This window comes from Parambassis ranga, chromosome 10, assembly GCF_900634625.1.
Source record: "Parambassis ranga chromosome 10, fParRan2.1, whole genome shotgun sequence".
In the NCBI taxonomy this organism is placed as follows: domain Eukaryota; kingdom Metazoa; phylum Chordata; class Actinopteri; family Ambassidae; genus Parambassis; species Parambassis ranga.
Window position 1 is genome coordinate 12,908,141 of NC_041031.1, and position 18,179 is coordinate 12,926,319.

General features: G+C 42.1%; 1 protein-coding gene across 2 annotated transcripts; it reads left to right on the top strand.

Moving 5' to 3' along the window:
• Positions 1-3,137: 3,137 nt before the first annotated feature.
• chrnb5b (cholinergic receptor, nicotinic, beta 5b) lies at positions 3,138-14,842 on the top strand. 2 transcript variants are annotated; one of them, XM_028415820.1, is made up of 6 exons: positions 3,138-3,186; positions 10,299-10,444; positions 10,605-10,649; positions 11,063-11,172; positions 13,349-14,339; positions 14,416-14,842. In XM_028415820.1, exons 3-6 carry the CDS (start codon positions 10,623-10,625, stop codon positions 14,569-14,571), a joined length of 1,284 nt encoding a protein of 427 aa, XP_028271621.1. In that variant the 5' UTR covers positions 3,138-3,186; positions 10,299-10,444; positions 10,605-10,622; the 3' UTR covers positions 14,572-14,842. The 2 variants fall into 2 exon arrangements, with proteins under 2 accessions (XP_028271621.1, XP_028271620.1); XM_028415819.1 differs by lacking the exon at positions 3,138-3,186 and adding an exon at positions 4,919-4,970.
• Positions 14,843-18,179: the final 3,337 nt, after the last annotated feature.

Sequence of the window (18,179 nt, forward strand, 5' to 3'; positions counted from 1 at the left end):
TTTATTTTGGTAACTCTTGAGTTGATTCTTCCTTATGTGTCTCTCTATCTCTTTTCCTGGACTCTGCAGTTTCCAGTCCAGCATTTGGGTCCTCATTCCACTTCTACATATCACATTCATCATTAAAAACTGTTTGAATAAAAACCAAGATAACCATTATTCTTTGTAGTATTAGAACAAATGATCACACTGCCGATTATATGCTCTGAAGTTTTAAATGGAAAATGATCTGTCTTTGAATTAGTGAAAAATGTCTGTATAAAAAAAACTATTAATGCCTCCATTGAAAACATTCAGTTTTTTAGTCTCCAGCTAAACAGAGCATTGTGTAGAGGTTGGGAGTTCATGTTATGCATGATGAAGAGCAGTTCTGACAACCTTCTCCTTAACATCATCTGCATTCATGTTGTCCAGCTCCACCCGCAGGACTGAGTCGGCCTTTTCAATCAGTGTGAGTCTTTTGGTGTCTTCTACCTTCAGACTCAAAATAAGTACAGCGTGATGCCACTTTTCTTAAAGTCTTTCCCTCCTTTCCCCATTGCAACAGTTCAGAAACAGCTTCTTCAAAGTCCTTTCCCTCACTTGTGACATGATGCATGCTGGATTGTGTAACGCTGTCATATTGCTTCATGACTTTTCGTTGCCTCAGGCTCACATGCTGCTTTTCCTGGCCGGGAGTAAAGATGGCATAATCTGCCTTATCTGGAGGGAGGCTGATAGACACATGCACACACACAGACACACACATTTGATCAGCCTTTATAAATGCCTACTTGCCTCTTCAGACATCCCATTGATTTGGAGTGAACCCCCTTCCTTTTTCACTTTACAGAAAACCTAATCATGGAGGATGTGTGAGAGCAGCGGGGACACTCAGCACTAGTTTGCAGACGTGCTTCGAGGCCCCCGACTCTCAAAACATTTAATTGAGTTCAGTCCAGATAAGATTCCTCCACATTTCTAACATATTCCCACTAGGGGCTCAGGAGGGGTTCATATGCATGTTTAGATCAGGAGGGATACAAGAAGAGTGCCAGAGGATGTCCACCAAGACAAGCAGAGACTGAAGCCATCAATAATAGTAAGGAACACAGGGTGGCAACAAGGAAATTAACCAGAGGAAGAGATGCATTAATACAACTCCAAGAAGTCCCTCAGTACTGATTCTCCCTCACCGGTGCAAGACAATGACCAACAGTGACAGGCTACCAGACTGGAATTTAGAAAGCCTCGTCTCATACTGTCACTCCAAGACACAAATGTCCCCTTGTGATATGAATTTATGACAACATTAATGCAGCGGGGGAATCGGCCACTTCACCGGGGCACACTGTTACTGACTATGCTGCCCGCAGGCAAACACACACAGAGTGGGATGTCAGAGAGGCTGGTGAGGAGGAGGAGGAAGAGGAAGAGGAGGAGGACCTTTTATAGAGGAGGAAGCTGAGGAAGTTTAATCCACTCAAATGATATTCGACATGATTACACAGCTGCTAGGGAAGAGATGCAGATTGTTGTAGGGAGTCACCGTGTGCATGCTGTTACATTGCATATGGAGTTGTTTACAATGTGATTAATCAGATTAGGATGACAGAGTGGTTTGGCTCTGGTGTATTAGGACATAACAAAGGTCTGTCTTATCAGCATTCTGTATGTTTTGCCCTCTGTAACACTGTCAATGTGGCTGTCACATCATATTCATGTTAAAGAATGTATCACATTTTACGGTAGTCAGTGTTTTGTATTCATTTATTGTAATAGCATTGCATTTATGCTGTTTTTCAGGTCTGTGGAGAAGCATTCTAGTAAGAATTTCATTGTATTTTGTATACTTGGTACACATGACAGTAAAACTTGAAAAATGCCCTCAAGTCTTGTGTGTGTGTGTATCAAGTTTACATTATTTATGGTAGTATATATCGAAAATCTCTCCTTGTTCTTCCTTAAAGAACCTTAAGACAGAGCACTCCAATAATAAAATGAAATTGTAAAGACATAATTTGATGAAAGAAATGATGATTTTATGCCATTTATCATGAAAGGTCAAAGTTTGCCTTTACCATGACAATGTCATGCAGGAAACTCTGCATGACAGGTATTTGTCACATCTATGAAGGCTTCTCTTCTAACTAAAAAAAGAACACTTCTGGTCACATCGTGGGGTTTTTACATGGCAACAATGATTAGCCATCCATCCATCAATCCATTTTCTAAACCCACTTTATCCTGTTCCACAGGGTCATGGGGAACTGGAGCCTGTCCTGGTTCAGCTCCCAAATGTAAATCATTCAATTTTAAATTGAATTTGTTTTAAGGTTAGTGTTGGGAAAGATGTAGTTTTGTTTACATCTCCAGGAAAACAGGAACTGAATGTAAGTCAATGAAAAGTAGCGTGAAGTCCTGGATACACAGCTGTGTGGGGTGTGCATCTGTGTGTGTGTGTGTTTACTGGCTGGCTCTGCAGCAGACCCCACAGCGAGCTCTAAGCAGCTCTGATTAAATCTAGCCTCCCTCTGCTCCTCTCCATTGCTTTTAGGATGCAGAGATAATGTTCATTAGGAGAGACGAATGGGGACTTTGGGAGGTGAACGCTCGCATGTTGCTGAAGCGTGGCTGTAATGGGGTGTGATGGGAGGGTAACGTAATTTGGTTGAATTTTGAGCTGCAGCTAGGGGTTAATTTTATGGAAGTTGGTGCCTGAACACATGAACTGTAAAATGGCTCTAATGTATAAAACGAGTGAAGCGTCTTGGGGGAGTCACATTTACACCAGAGGTGGGTTTCTTAATAGAAAAGATTGATGAGAGTCTCATTAAATATGAAACCTCCATCATGTTTAGCCACGAAGGAGGGAAACAATCCTGGCAATGTTTTTAACATTTTCAATAGAAACCATAAAAAACACATCTACAGTGAATGAATCCTTGGTTTCCTGGTTGGTTTAGCAATTTTGTTATTCTTAGGTGTTAGGGGTTAGGGGTCCATGGTGTGTGTTTTGTTCCTTGAGGCTTGAGGTTGTTTTCTGTTTCCTGTTTTACTTTGATAGTCTTGTCTTCCCTGTGCATTCCCTTGTGTTTTACTTCCCCTGCTTTTTCACCTGCTTGATTGCCGTCCCGCCCTGATTGTGTTCACCTGTGTCTCCCCTTTGTTCTCGTCAGGTTGTCACGTCTGTAACCTCGTTTGTCAGTAAGTTTTTGGATTATAGTAGTTTTTTGTGTTTTCTGCATTTTGGATTCTGCCCTTTTGTTCTTTGCTTGTACTCTGCTTGACCTCTGCCAGTTATAAAGGACCAGTTTTTGTCACCTGCCTTCGCATCCCCTAAACCCTGACACAGTGGTCTAACAGTTTTTTGATTAACATTTTTGGTGCTTCTTGATTTGGTCACCTAGTTACCTAAGCTACCTTCCTGATAGCACTGTTGTAAAGACATGTTATGTATAACTCTTGCTAAGCTGCTTTGTGCTTTTTCTTGCTTCCATCTCTTTTTCCTCTGTCCATGCAGTGAAATAATTAGCTGGAGTCGTTCTCTGAAGCTGCCACTGCCCTCTCCCCTCCTCTGCTCATTCTTGGGTAGTTATACATCACTGATGTGTGCAGAAGGACTGCAGCTTTAGCTCCTCAAGAGAACACACACAGTGGTGTCAGCTGAGGCTGCCTCTGCATCATGCATGTCTAATAAAGAGTGTTTTCCCGTCATGGGTCCTAAGTTAAATCTCTGATGAAAGGGGAAATATGTGTTTGTGTTGGTGCTCACAGGCTTTTTTTGATTGGCAAACATGGGTATGTTGGTGTCGCCTGTCTTTGTATTAAATAGCTAATCTGATGAACTGACAGTGATGAATGACTGTAGCGTTCCTGCTGATTTCTGCATCACTGCTGCTGGTTTCCTCTCTATTAAAGACCCCTTCCTTTTTTTACAACACGTCTCTGCACATGTGACATTTTCCAAGTTTTATTGTGTTGTCCTGGAGCTGACCCTGTCCTTTGACCTCCATATGGTGATAATGGCAGGGAAACAGAGTGGACAATTACCCCATAGGGATCATTTAGACATCACAGTGACTGAAATATAATGACAGGCGGTCAGTCGTTTCATGATTCTGATACACAAAGTCCTGAGCATCAACACTCCACTTCTTGCTGTTATTTTGCTGCCAAAGACCAAGAACCCCTAATAGCTGATGATTTCCTCATCATTTTTGTAGCCCACTGGGATGTGGTTGAGCAGTTATGTAGTTTAGCTTCATAACTGTGAATTTTGATTAACTTGATCGTCTCAGTGAAGAGATTCACATTTGATTGGAGCAGATAAGATTGGTTTCAAAGCCTCCTGGGTATTAAATGACGTTCCCCGGAGGTTCTGACTGTTATCGCTTCCTGTTTGTTGTCACACGTGTCAAACTATGTCGATCAAGACTGCACGAGTGAAACGGACGCCCGGCGGGGGAGCGCACTGGGCGGGCAGGACGATATGAAGACCGGGGCGCTTAAATCTTTTATCTGAAGAATGGCCGCTTTGGCGATAACGGGATTGGCGTATCCCCACTAGCTCCTGACCCATATCCCCCAGGAAAACGTAGTTTGCATCGCTCAAGAAGAATCAAGGGAGACTTTGTTCTCTACAGCCGGCTTCTGCTGCGCGCAATCACAGCTCCAAGACCAGCGCTGGAGTCGGTGCGCTCTGGCAGGAAGCATCTATCCTCCTCTTCTCTCGGCTCAGGCGGCAGTCGGCACCTCGTCTCCATGCCTCCAAGCTCCAGATACCGGCTGTCACCCCTCGCAATGAAACCGCTATAATCCTTCTTTTATTATCTTTTTCTTTTTTTCTATCTCAAACCAACAAAGCACAGAAAACAAGAAAACTAAAGGAACACTGTAAGTTTTCGTGTGTGTGTGTCGCACTGGAGGGGAGGAAGCGATGGCAGCCCCGGTGAAAGCAGCGCTGGCTCTCTTGGTTCTCACCGTGGCAAGTGAGTAATAACTTTTAAATCCTCCTGATCCGGGACGGGACAGAGGTTCTACTTCGAGCCTTTAACGATCTTAAAGTGTTCATAGTAAAACGGCTCTTTCTCTACCACGCATGCCAATTAACACCAAACCTGACAGACTGGGTGATGCGTGTGTTGCTAAAAAGCACCACAATGGCACTGTTGTGGTTCAAAGTGTAACGTTTTCGGTCAGTGTTTATTTGTTGTATTGTTTTAGGGGGAATGTTTAAGTCATACTTTTACTTAACAGACGGACAGCTGTACCGGAAAACACGCCAGTGGGAATAAGTAGTGGCGTCAGACACTTTGGCACGTGATTTTTCTTTCAGTGCGCTGCGACTAACTAACTTGAAATGTGTTTAAAGCACATTACACATTTTCCTGCAATGTAAACACAATTGGCACCGTGCTCTCCTTTTGATCGATCAATGTGTGTTGTGGTTCTGATCACTGACACATTTAGGTGTTTTATTCTACATGAAATGGACCCGTTCGTACACACCAGTGTTGTATCAGTGTCAGTGACCCTTCAGGATGTCTATTGATCTACACGTACGTACGCGGAGCTGTCCATGGTGCTGAAATCTCTTATAATCTCTTATACAGCAGATTTCATAAACCCAGGGTGTGTTCAAAGGAAAACAATTAAGATCAAGATAAATCAAATGTAATTGTACCTGTGTAAATGGGTTTTATGTCATCCCACCCCCTGTCGGCTGAGCATATTGTTACTAAAAAATGATTATGAGTGCACAGCTAATGTTTGCCTTTGGTTTAGGTTTGGTTCAGATAATTTTAACTCAATAAATCAGGAAGAAAGAACTTTCACTGACTTTCTCTGTTTTGTATGTGCTGCTTGTTGTCTCCTGTCACGTCTGTGACTGTAGGAGGACTAAATCCAGTCAGCCATGCTCTTGGGAGTTATTTGGCCTCTGTGTCCGCTCCCTGTGCCAGCCTGTGCCTCTGTGTGTGTCCTGTTTTCTGTCTTCACTCATATTTTTCCAGATTCCCACTCTCATGCTGTAACTTATCTGCCATTCAGTCATCATTCTTCTGTCTCCTCCACTCTCTCTCTCTCAGGATCGGCTGCATTCTGCAGTGAATGTACCGGCGTGTTCGACAGCTATCCAACGAGATGTTTTGCTCATTATTCATCTGCTTTTTTTGAGCAAATCAAAGTTTGGTCTTGGGGTTATTGCAAAGCTGTTGTAGGGCCAAACATCAGTGAGTCAACACTTCATAGTAAGGTATTAGTCACTGCACACTTGTTTGGATGCTGGTGCTGTTTTGAGGTTGAGAACAGGAAGGCACTGTGACAGCATTAGAGGCTGCATCAGGTGGTGCAAGCTAAATGTAAAAGTGAAAGCCTCTGTTCCTGCATCGTTTGCCTTTATTCTGTCCCAAGCCTGCACATGTTCATGTCAGAACAGAGCAAAACATGGTAGGAAGACATGAGGGAGAAGTTATGACAGTTAAAGAGAACAGTTTTGTTTATCATGAGGAAAAGTTTTGGGGAAAACAACCAACATAAATCCCATGATATGCTGAAAACACGGGCAGCAGATCCACCGTGAACACTGTGTAGTTGTAGCTTGACCATGTGGCTGCAGATGCATATGAATGGCGCAAGGGCGTGTTTTATTACATGACTGATTTCAGCAGTGTTCTGAGCAAAACCAAAGACAGCTGAAGCCTAAATTGTTTTGGCCTCAGAGAGGCCAGCCCAGATGGTAACGCACTGAATAATTCACCATCCTAAAAAGAAACCTAGAGGATGCTGAATTTGGATGTTTTCTCTCTCTCTCTGTTCTCTGGTCTAAAGACACAGCCTATCCATCTAACTACATCACTCAACCACAGCAGCCTGTCTGAAAGGTTTTTGTGTCGGGTTTTACATTTCCTGTATGTTGTGATGGACGCTGTGTTGATATTATGTGGGTGAAAAAGACGCAGAGAATGATCTCTGATTGTGTTTGAGTCTCTGTGCATGTAAGATGATGGCATTTTTATTTTAGCGGCAATGAATTATTGAGTCGGGGAGAGTGCAGTGGGGCGGACAGGAGAGTGTGTGTGTGTGTGTGTGTGCATACATGTGTGATGAAACCTGCTGGTAGACTCCCTAATGCTCCATCTCCGACTTATCTCATTGTAGCCTCATCGGCCGCTTTACTGTCAAACCCAGTACCTTACATCACTCTATACAATCTATACGTCCTTCTCCAATACCTTATATCTTTTTCAATACTGACATGAAGATGATTTTTTGTGCTAGGTTTATTTTTAAACTGCTCCTGTTACATTTTTAAGGCCATATGACATCCCTTGTTTCTCTCAGGCAGAAATCAGAAATCAGCCAGGGAAAAGTGAAGAGTGGAGCCATAAGACGAACAGTCAAGCCATTATAAAGATGTGTAACGGCACCTATAAATGGCTGCACAACACCCATCAATAAAACACATTCAAACCAAAGTGTCCAATAAACATCTTAGTTAACTGAAGTGAACACAAAAGGCTTGTATCCTTCAGTGGATTGTTCTCAGCCATAAGAAATGTCTAATTTTACTGAAAAGTTCATGTATTATGAAATGATTGATAAAAAACCTAAATGAAAACAATTGTGAGAATTTTTATATAACAAAAGACAGTTGCCAAAAATGGCAGAGAGGCTTGTTGCAGGAGGAAGAAGATCCATTTGTACCATATGGTTAAAGATGATCACTTATACTGTGATCCTATACCCCTGAATCTAACAAAGGGCATGTAAACAAACAAACAAACAAACAAACAAACAAAAAACAAACATAGATAGACACAGTCGAACATTTGCCACCTGGGTGAAAGTCTTCAATTATAGTTCAATAACCATTAATCGGCTTTCTCAAATCCTCCTTCACCTGTTTGTTACTGTTTTGGGGTTTGATGTGTTTTTAAAGCATGTTTTAATCCACTTAACTAAAGCAGAGTCACAAATAAAGCTGAAAAAAAACACAACAAACAATGAGGTAACCCAGCAGGATTTATAGAAAATGTGGTCTCCCGGGCCACCAGAATCTGAAAACCAGTTGCTTTTGATTAGAACATGAGCCCGGCCTATTGTCTCTCACACTATAAACAATGAATTGTTGTCAGGCTGTTAATCCCATTATGCAAACTTATGAATCACAGTCATTCCCCATGAATCATCACCATAATACGACTTGATCCTATTTCATTTTATCAGATGATTACACTAATCTGTGAATCCCTTTGTCTCACACTGTGATGCTGCTCTTACTTGTTGTGGTGTGGTTGGATGTGTATGTTTTGTCCCCTTCTCCTTGCATGCGTCTTCTTTCGGTCTAATCCTGATAGACAGAGCTTTCTGTCTCTAAAACCCTCGGGCTTCAGTGTCATGTCATCGCTGCTCAGATGGTGGACACACAGGCAGAGGCCTGTAGAGGTTGATGTAGAGTGACCAAGTGTTTGAGTATACCTCTCCTTTCTGTACCTGCGTTTAAAGCTCAGCAGCTCTTACGTTCAGTTTGATCCTGACATGTCTCAGCGCACATTATTAACCTGAGTAAATGCTAAGACGGCTGGATGCACAGCTGCAAACCAGTGCCAAAACAAGCAATAGCCGTTCAAAGCTGCTAAATGCACAGCTTTGAGCTAGTGTGACATAAATGCATATCGCCAGTGACAGATCAAAAGTGTTTGCACGGCTGTTTTTATATGAAGGATGGGCTGCAAAGGATGTACAGTAACTGAAAGTGTTCAAGGACATGCAGCTGTCATAGGCACTGTACTACCTTATCACATGTTATTAGGTTTACCGTTTAGCTCTCTTATCTTCTGCCTCGACAGAGGGCAGACTGGATGCTACTAACGATGTGATCCAAAGTGGTGTCATTCAGGCAAACACCATGCTAATTACAAGACAACAAACATAACTTCATAATCTGTTGGTAGTTACAGTCAGTTTTAAAAAACAATCTTAGAAATGGTATCATTGCTTTTTATGGTGCTTTTGGCAGACACTAATGTAGCTCTTATGTATTAAGCCTTGTCTTTTCTGTAATTCTCCACTTTATACTGTCCTGTAAGCGGGAAAGTAAACAGTTGTGTCAAGCAGTGTTTATTTATTAGGAGCACAAACAAAAAAAATTCTGAAACTAAGTAACATAAAAAACAGACAACACATTACAAAACCTGAAGGAAGCTGAAGCCTGAAGTCCAACCTGTTAAGTAAACTGAGTTTCCATTAGTTGGTATGGGAGCAGAGGTGAAACTCCACCTCATTGATAACATTCTGTCAGACAGCAGCAGATATAATATTCTAATAGTAACCCTAAAAATCTCTATAAACAGATTATAGTAAGAGTAATAAATATGAAGTTTTAGATTTGAATGTGTTTAAATGTATCGAACTCTGGCAGTGTGAGCATTAAGCCACTCATTGCCACTGAAGCTCTCTGACCCAGTCAGACGTTCTGTGTGAATTACATGGGTGAAATCAGCCCTGCGGTCTCTCTCTCTCTCTCTCTCTCTTTCTCTGCATGTATGTATGTTTGATAAAATGACTCATTTTTATCATATGAACTGCATATAGCATGCAGTATGATGAAGGTGCATATGATGAAACTTCTGCATCTGTAGTTAGAAGTGTTTGCATGCGTACATGTGTGTTGAACTGTCACTAAATACAGTACTACATCTGATCTGTTTTGGAGACATGAATACCTAATTTCCTCTCGCACAGACACACACAGACATGCACGCACTGCTCTCATCGCTCCCATTACACCCTCATTACGTCTGAACACATTGCCGAATGCCACATGACTTAATTGGTGAGACCTCACAGCACGAGATTTAAACATCGCTTCGTCAACTTTATCCTTTTAAAATACAACACACTCTGACAGATTATGGGCTTCCTGAGTTCCAGTCTTCTGATATCTCACAAACACAAGTGTTTAGACAGGCTCACGTTTCACATGCTTATGAGTTTTGAGTAATCATCATCCATTCATGGAATTACACGTGGCCCCAGCTGACCATACCTAATCGACTAGAGCATCATCTGCACACATATTCTGCTGACATGATGAAATTAGCAAGAACAGGGAGTTTTTTTGAGGCGGTCATGGAGACTGAACTTTGACATTTCTGGCATCCGTCAAAATTGGGATTACTTGAGGGTCGGAGGATATTTTGGCTGCATGGATTACAGTAGCTGCAATTATTGGCAAACATAGAATGTATTAGGAAAATAATTACTCATATTCATGGATGTTTCCCAACTGTGTGTGTGTGTGTGTGTGTGAGCAGCTGCCTTGTGTGCTGAGGTGGAGGAGCGGCTGGTGAGTCACCTGTTGTCACCGGAGCGCTACAACAAGCTGATCAGACCAGCTGTTAACAACAGCCAGCAGGTCACCATTTACATCCAGGTGTCTCTAGCCCAGCTGATCAACGTGGTAAGGAAACACAAACACAAACACACGCACACACACCATACCAAAGCTACATATGTTATTATCATGAAGGCATATTCTACAAATACCATATGTTTCAAAAGCACAGATGGTTATTTCTAATAAGAGGAGTGTGTTTAGCTGCTGTCTGTCTGTGTTTCAGAATGAGAGGGAGCAGATTATGACCACCAACTGTTGGCTCACTCAGGTTTGTGTCCGCGCTCGTCCTCTTTAGAGTTTATTCGATGTAAGTGTATGTTTTGTTGTGTTTATGTAAGGGTCAGGCCACGTCAAAAGATGATGCACAACAAGTGTCTGAGTTGCATTAGTCATTGGCACACACAGGTTTGTTTTTGGTGCAGCAGCTTGAAGAAGAATGTGCAAAGACATCCTGCCAGTTCATTGGTGAGGTCAGCTCAAGGCAACGACATCGCTGTGCTGCTGCTTAAAATGCATTTTGCCAGACAGAGCTGACTCAACCTGCGTATATGCACGAACTAACATGCTTATATATAATTTCAAAAATTTTTTTTTACTTTGTACATGTTTTTTTATGTGCTTTCATGCATGTACCTGCTGATGGATGTCTCCATTTGTGTGTCTGTGTGACCAATACACCAGGTATGGAATGACTACAGATTAATGTGGGATCCTGAAGAGTATGAGGGCATCAAGAAAATCCGACTCCCATCACAACACATCTGGCTGCCAGACATCGTCCTCTATAACAAGTATGTCTACGTAATGAGATGCAATGAGTGTGGATGTGTTTAGTTTAAAATCAAAGGATAGATGTAAAGAAAGGTTGAACATCGAACACTGTCAGAGAGATTACACATTATTGATACTGTATAAACAGCACAAATCAAGTCAAGTCTGTTTCTCCAAATAGTCACAGTTTTCATGCATGTTTTTCCCTTAACAAGGTGATTTAGTAAGAAAGTAAGATATGTATTATTAATTGCAACACATGCTGTGACAGCATATTAAAACGCAACAGTGCATCCAAGCTTCTCAATGTTGTAACACCAGATGAACAGAGATGTACAAAATATTTTTTAAAAAAACACATCATCTTTCAGCCTTACAGAAACCCTGCTGGAGGATATCAGTATTTGTGAGCTGTGAGCAGTTAAGTCAAGGAGAAATTAGCCCCACTGCCTCCATTCACTGCTGACAGACACGAAGGCTTTTTTGGATGTCACCTCATCTGTCACCCATATAGGCCAACACCTGGGGCTTCTTTCCATCTGCTGCTTTAGTTTGGGCTCGGATGTATCAAAGCTCATAACTGACACAAACAAGTTTGAGATTTACACAGTGATACATCTATTATGTACAAATTGACTAATGCTCATGTAAAATGGAATTATGTGTAACAGGTGGAGGTCATTTGTTTGGAAAAACCGATGTAAAATTAGTATTCATACCTGAACTTATCCCAGTCTAATCTAATGTGGGATTCTGGGGCCTTTGTTTAAGGGCCTCCTACCGGTAATGATGAGCAAGGAGTGAGCTCAGTTGTTGCTTGAAATGTTTCATCACTGGCAAAATAATGGCAGAAATTTTTAGTGCAAAGACTGCAGTTAATATGCCTGTTGTGGTGTGAATACGTGCACCATCATGTCTTCATCATATCTTTGCCTTTATGGTGAGGGTTGTTGCACATTGCATAAGTTTGCAGTTTGCAGTTTAATGTGGTGAAATGGTTTGTTTTCGTGCAGTCAGGTCACCAGTGTGGAGTTAAAGTCATCAATAGAAGCAGCCTCTTCCTGTGATTAGTTTAGTCCCACCACAAGACCTCTTTAACCTTTTATTAGAGATGGTGTTTGAACCAATAGCTTATAAAATAAAAATAACACGGTCATGTGATGTTGAATTCTGAGTGAGCCTGACAGGCTGGCAGTTGTTTGGACTTGTAGTGTTTGTGTTTTGGTCAGCAGAGTTTTATACACGTTTACAGGACATGCATGCATTAAATTTTTACAAACACAGGTTGCTGGTCAGCTAAAGAATGTGCAAGGACCGTAAGAGGCAAAATGATAGGAGGTGAACAGCACTGCTTTGTGACTACAGGTCGAGGCCTTTGACCAAGTAAAACCGGAGGTCACAGTAAGCAGGTGGGGCCTCTGCATTTTTAATTAGTCTGCACATACACAGCAGCACCAAAGCATTAGAGACCAAGTGTGATGGTTAGATTCCTGACCTGCTTTATAATTGATAGTCCACTTATGTATAATACATCACCTGCAGCCTCGGCAAGATCAGGGGAAAAAACCCAGTCTCAGCAGATTTGAGGTGGGTGGGAGGGCCAGGGCAGTTGTTGCCATGTTTTTGGTGTGTATCATAGGCCAAGCACTTTCCTCGAGGTGATACACACAGCCTCTGGAAATTAACTGTTGCATGTGTCACCTCAGATGCTATGAAGATGAAGATTCTCTGTCATCCTGGTCATTCGTCATTCAACAGCTTGAACCAGGGCAGCTAGAACTTGTAAAGTCCCCTGAGGTCACTGCCCCTCCCAAACAGCCTCACTGGTTCACACTGTTTGGTTATTTAAGTCCATTCATTTGCTCCATGTGCCTCTTCTAGGGATCTCAGTGTTTCCCCAAGTTATGTTCTTTGGGTCTTTTGGGTTTTTTTGAGCTTTATTTTTTCCACTAAAGGTCACTTTTGGTTTTATATCTTTATTTCATTGTCTGGATTTGGGTCCTTACTAAACACAATCCTAACAAGACAGCTGCTTCATCACAGCTTGTAAAATCTAATTTAAATGTGAAGCATTAGACTAAAGGTTAAAAACACTTCACATTGTTTAATTACAAAGAATTAGTTGCACCTAATTGATAAATGTGTTTTCCATTGCCTTTAATTGGTTCTTTTTTTTATCTCCCTCCATTTCCTCAGTGCTGATGGGACTTATGAGGTCTCCTTCTACTCCAACGCTGTGGTCTCTAACAATGGTGAAGTAGCCTGGCTCCCGCCGGCTATTTACAAATCAGCATGCAAAATCGAAGTCCGCGATTTCCCCTTTGACCAGCAGAACTGCACCCTTAAGTTTCGTTCTTGGACCTACGACCACACCGAGATCGACCTCATACTCCTCAGTGACTTTGCCTCACGTGATGACTTCAAACCCAGTGGAGAGTGGGATATTGTCTCACTGCCTGGCCGCAAAAATGAAGACCCCAATGATATCCGGTACCTGGATATCACCTATGACTTTATTATCAAGAGAAAACCTCTGTTCTACACCATCAACCTGATCATCCCCTGTATCCTGATCACGTCGTTAGCCATTCTGGTGTTCTACCTCCCATCAGACTGTGGTGAGAAGATGACTCTGTGCATTTCTGTCCTGCTGGCCCTTACTGTGTTTTTACTCCTAATCTCAAAGATTGTACCACCCACGTCTTTAGCAGTGCCTCTGATCGGGAAGTACCTAATGTTTACGATGGTGCTGGTCACCTTTTCCATCGTCACCAGTGTTTGTGTGCTCAATGTGCACCATCGCTCTCCCAGTACCCACACCATGCCTCCATGGGTTAAACGTGTCTTCTTGTACCGGCTGCCCTCTTTCCTCTTCATGCGGAGACCAGGCAGCTCCAACATCCGTGAAAAGTTCCGGAAAAAACACCAGAAGCAAAAATACTCCGACCAGAAGCAACGTGGAGCAGAGGGAGGGTTAGGAAGTTCGGCAGGAATGGCAGATTCATCTTCAACATTCTTTGTCAATGAGGAGTCAGCCAAACGCTACGGCTGGAAGATCAGTGACTTGTCAGAGAACACAGAGTTCAGGAAGCGGCTGACGCTCAAGTCCAACATTGATGTGGAGGATGCAGTGGACGGAGTGCGCTACATTGCTGAGAAGATGAAGAGTGAGGATGATGATGAGGGGGTAGGTTCTTTAAAAGCGTAGCATGTACCTGGTGATGAGATTTCATTTAACATCTCACACTCTTCTCTCTCTGCAGATTATTGAAGACTGGAAATATGTTGCCATGGTGATTGACCGTCTCTTCCTGTGGATCTTTGTTTGTGTGTGTGTGGTTGGGACATTAGGTCTCTTCATGCAGCCTCTGTTCCAGAGTTACAACACCCCCATTGTTGATGACATGGAGCATAACTGAGTTCTGAACTCGACATGATCCAGATATGAACTTCTGTCTCCCTCAGAAACAGAGCTCTAACATTCTCACACATAAACTCACGTGTCCGCCTCTCACCGCACCCTGACGGGGAAAAGATGATGATGATGATGATGATGATGCACTTTACCCACTTCCTGCTACTCTTACATCCTCTGGCGTCTTCATCATTCTCATGTCCTGCCTCTGCAGCACTTGTTATTATCTTTTTTTCAGTTAATCTGAAACCCCAAGCTAAAGTGATGGGAGAAGAAAATGGTAAAATTATGATGCAACTTGTACCCTGACTGTCCCATATTTTTTATGCCATGCTCACAGGATGCAATGTCCAAAACTACAAGAAACATTCATTCTAAATGTGGAGTGAAACCACCTTTTCAGCCAAGTTGTTTTTTTTTTTTGAAGTGTTGCAGGATTTCAAAGGAATATCTGAAATGCTCTGATGTTGACCCTTATCACTGTTCAAGGTTTATGTGGCCAATAGCAACTCAGGACTGTTTGGGTCTCTTGGTGTATACATCAGATTCAAACAGGACAGAATTAGGGCTAGCATGCATACATAAAGCACTTTTTTGTTTGTTTTAAACTCTTTTTTTTGACTGGAGAGTAGTCAAGTCCAAAGATAAACAAGCCGCAGTATTATGCAGAAATAGGCCTCACATCACTAAAACTCCCCTGAAGAGAATAAGATCAATCCCTTCTGTGTATAGATACACAGAAGAAGATCACTCCCCTGTGCTCTTTTTGCAAATACCACACACACACTGTGTGAATATATAATATATGCCTTGAAAATGAGACAGAGAGGGGACACAAACAGCTGAAAGCTCAAATGAAGACTTGTGGTGTGTGTGTGTGAGTGTAGGCCTGTTTTTGAGTTCATACGTCTCACTGTGTGGACCGATCAACTCTACAACAAGCTGAAGGGACAATACAGTAGTGCTAACAATACTCACAGTGCTTCAGTGTGTGTCCATCACCACAGAAACCAGCAGCAATAATACTGTACAGTATTTTATACACACTGACCTGGAACAGACTGTTTCCCCACCTTCCATCATGTGTGCTTGATGACTGCAGAGACATTACTTGAATCCAGCAATTATTTCTGAGAGGAATTACGATGTGTTCACTGACATGTCTCACTCATCTGTCACTGCTGCCAGCATCAGCCAGACAAAAGGTGTTCTGTACTGAGCCGGCTGCATTGATTCCTTTTTCCTTTTTCCTATAGAATGAAACATGCTTTTTTTCGTTTTCTTCCCACTGGCTGCTCATGTAATGTGACTTGTTGAGTTGTGTCTGATAGAAAGGGACTGTGAGGGGCCCTGATGTCTAGCTAAAAGGATCAATAAAGGGAAATGAAAGCAACAAGAAGATGGATGAATGCACACGTGCACATTAATTGGTCATTCTCTCCTGCAGTCTTTCATTTAAAACACTATAAACATGCCCCAGATTCTAAATTAATCTCATTTGGAGAAATTTCACTCTCGTTCACGGTCTCCTCATCAGCTCTTCCTCTGTTTTTTGGTGTAGATTATTACAGTAAAAAGAGCGTGTTGAATTAAGAAGTGTATGTCTTCTTTATTGCCTAAGGTTGAAAGATGTGTGTTCTACAGCTGTCACTGTCTGCATGCACAGAGTTTTTGAGGCTCTCCATTCAGTCAGTGGTCTCCATTTATTGATGCTGTGGACCATTGTCTGGAGGTCCAAGATGACAGTGTCTACAGAGAAATAATCCTTATGCTCCACAGCCACTAAGTGTGTAAATGTAGGAGGAGGCTATGTTCAAGTATATGTGAGCTGGGTTTTCATGTTCACTCTCCATCTACCTTATAAGCTACAAACTTATCAATCACCACCCTGCTCCTGTGTATGATTAAGATCAAGAAAACCTTTATTTGTCCCACAGTGGGGAAATTGTGAACCGTCCCTGATCATAGCTAAATATTAGTCAGCTGTGTTGAGATTCGTTAGACAGTCTCATGTCCTCAGGGCCTGCAACTTACCTTCTGTTAGCTTAAGACAGCGGTGAGGCCATATGACTGCTGCAGAGACACGGTCTGTGAATGAATACACACATACCTACAACAATAAATCTGGAAAGTCTGCGCTCTGATGCTTTTTTTTTCTCTGTCTCAACAAAATAAGCCAGGGGCTGCTCTTAAGTCCATGCCACATGCATACATGTCATATGCATGTTTTAACACTTGCCTATGAAGTGATTTTATAAACCAAACCTTTATATTATTAAAGGATTAAAGGTTAATAGATTATGGAGACTTGATAACTTGGTTCTATCCTGACCTCTAAAAACAGGTTTTAACCTGCACACAGCTCTTTGAGCAGAACTGGCCAAAATCGCCTGACGGTGCAGTGAGATGCTTTAGAGCTAAAAACCACACAAACACAGACACGCAAACAGTGTCATAATCCTACACATGTAGTGACAGTCATTGAACTGGAATTGGGTTCAGCAGTTATAGCTCATATTTGTGCCCACACCGTCGCCTTGTATGACACATAAATTAGATACTTGACATCTACATCAATTTCCATTAAGAGCGAGGCCATGATGAGTGAGGAGGAAGGGACTGACAGGGTGAGGGCAGCTGCACAATCAGACACATCACATTCTGGCCTTTAAACATGTAATTTTCTTCCTTTCCTTGAGTTGTTGGTGTAGTTTTAATGTGCTCTGTTTCTCTAAAGTGTCTTTAGCATTATTTGGAAAGCAACAGGCAAACAGCTGAACTCATCTATCATAAAACTATTTAAAATACACACATTTTGCCTAAATAACAGCAAACAGGAGGGTTTAAGGCTGGAGTGCAGTGTCAAAGAGACCTTTCCTCTGCAGCACATAGCTCTCCCACAATACAAAGAAAAAAGGCAACAACAAAGGCTGAAACAAAGTGACAGCAAATTTGTCCTAAATTCAACCAAAGAAGCTGCCTGACAACTTCTTGACTGTAAATGTGTATTCTACTCCTCTGTCTTTCTGGCTGTCCCTCTCAGCCCAGTGACCAGTGTGGTTGTCTCCCTTTGGAGGTGTCCTTCAAAAGATGGAACCACTGCATCTTCACAAGTCCACCAAAGAGATAAAACAGAATGGATGAAGAGAGAAGCGGGAGAGGAGAAGAGCAATTATCTGGGTGTAAAAAACATAAAGAGGGAAGGGGGCATGATAGAGGATGTCATAGATGATAAAAATGGGCCGTAAACAACAGACCTTTGCAGTTTGTTAGATGGGCAGACGAGCCGACGTTACAGACAGTTTAATGCTCTGAGTCAGAGATCAATAAGTGTATTCTTCTTTGCACGTGCATAGATGTAAGTGTGTGAAAGGATACAGCATACAAACATATTTATAACACAAACACACACTTACTGCAACTAATGCTCTAATTGTAGATATTATAGCCATTGCATACACACCACCTACAACTTCTATTCTGAGCCTCTTTTCTCTCGATCAGCATGGTGGGTGTCAGCACTTTGATCTGTTTCCTGTAGTCCGTGTACTCCCCCATTATCTTCCACCATCCACAGGACGTTCCTGTAGGATTTATACCTGCCATTGCAGC

Coding starts and splice junctions, on each gene's coding strand:
- chrnb5b (XM_028415819.1), top strand. CDS start 4,919: ATGGCAGCCCCGGTGAAAGCAGCGCTGGCTCTCTTGGTTCTCACCGTG. Junction 10,650..11,062: donor CCAACTGTTGGCTCACTCAG/GTTTGTGTCCGC, acceptor CCAATACACCAG/GTATGGAATGACTACAGATT. Junction 14,340..14,415: donor GTGAGGATGATGATGAGGGG/GTAGGTTCTTTA, acceptor CTCTCTCTGCAG/ATTATTGAAGACTGGAAATA.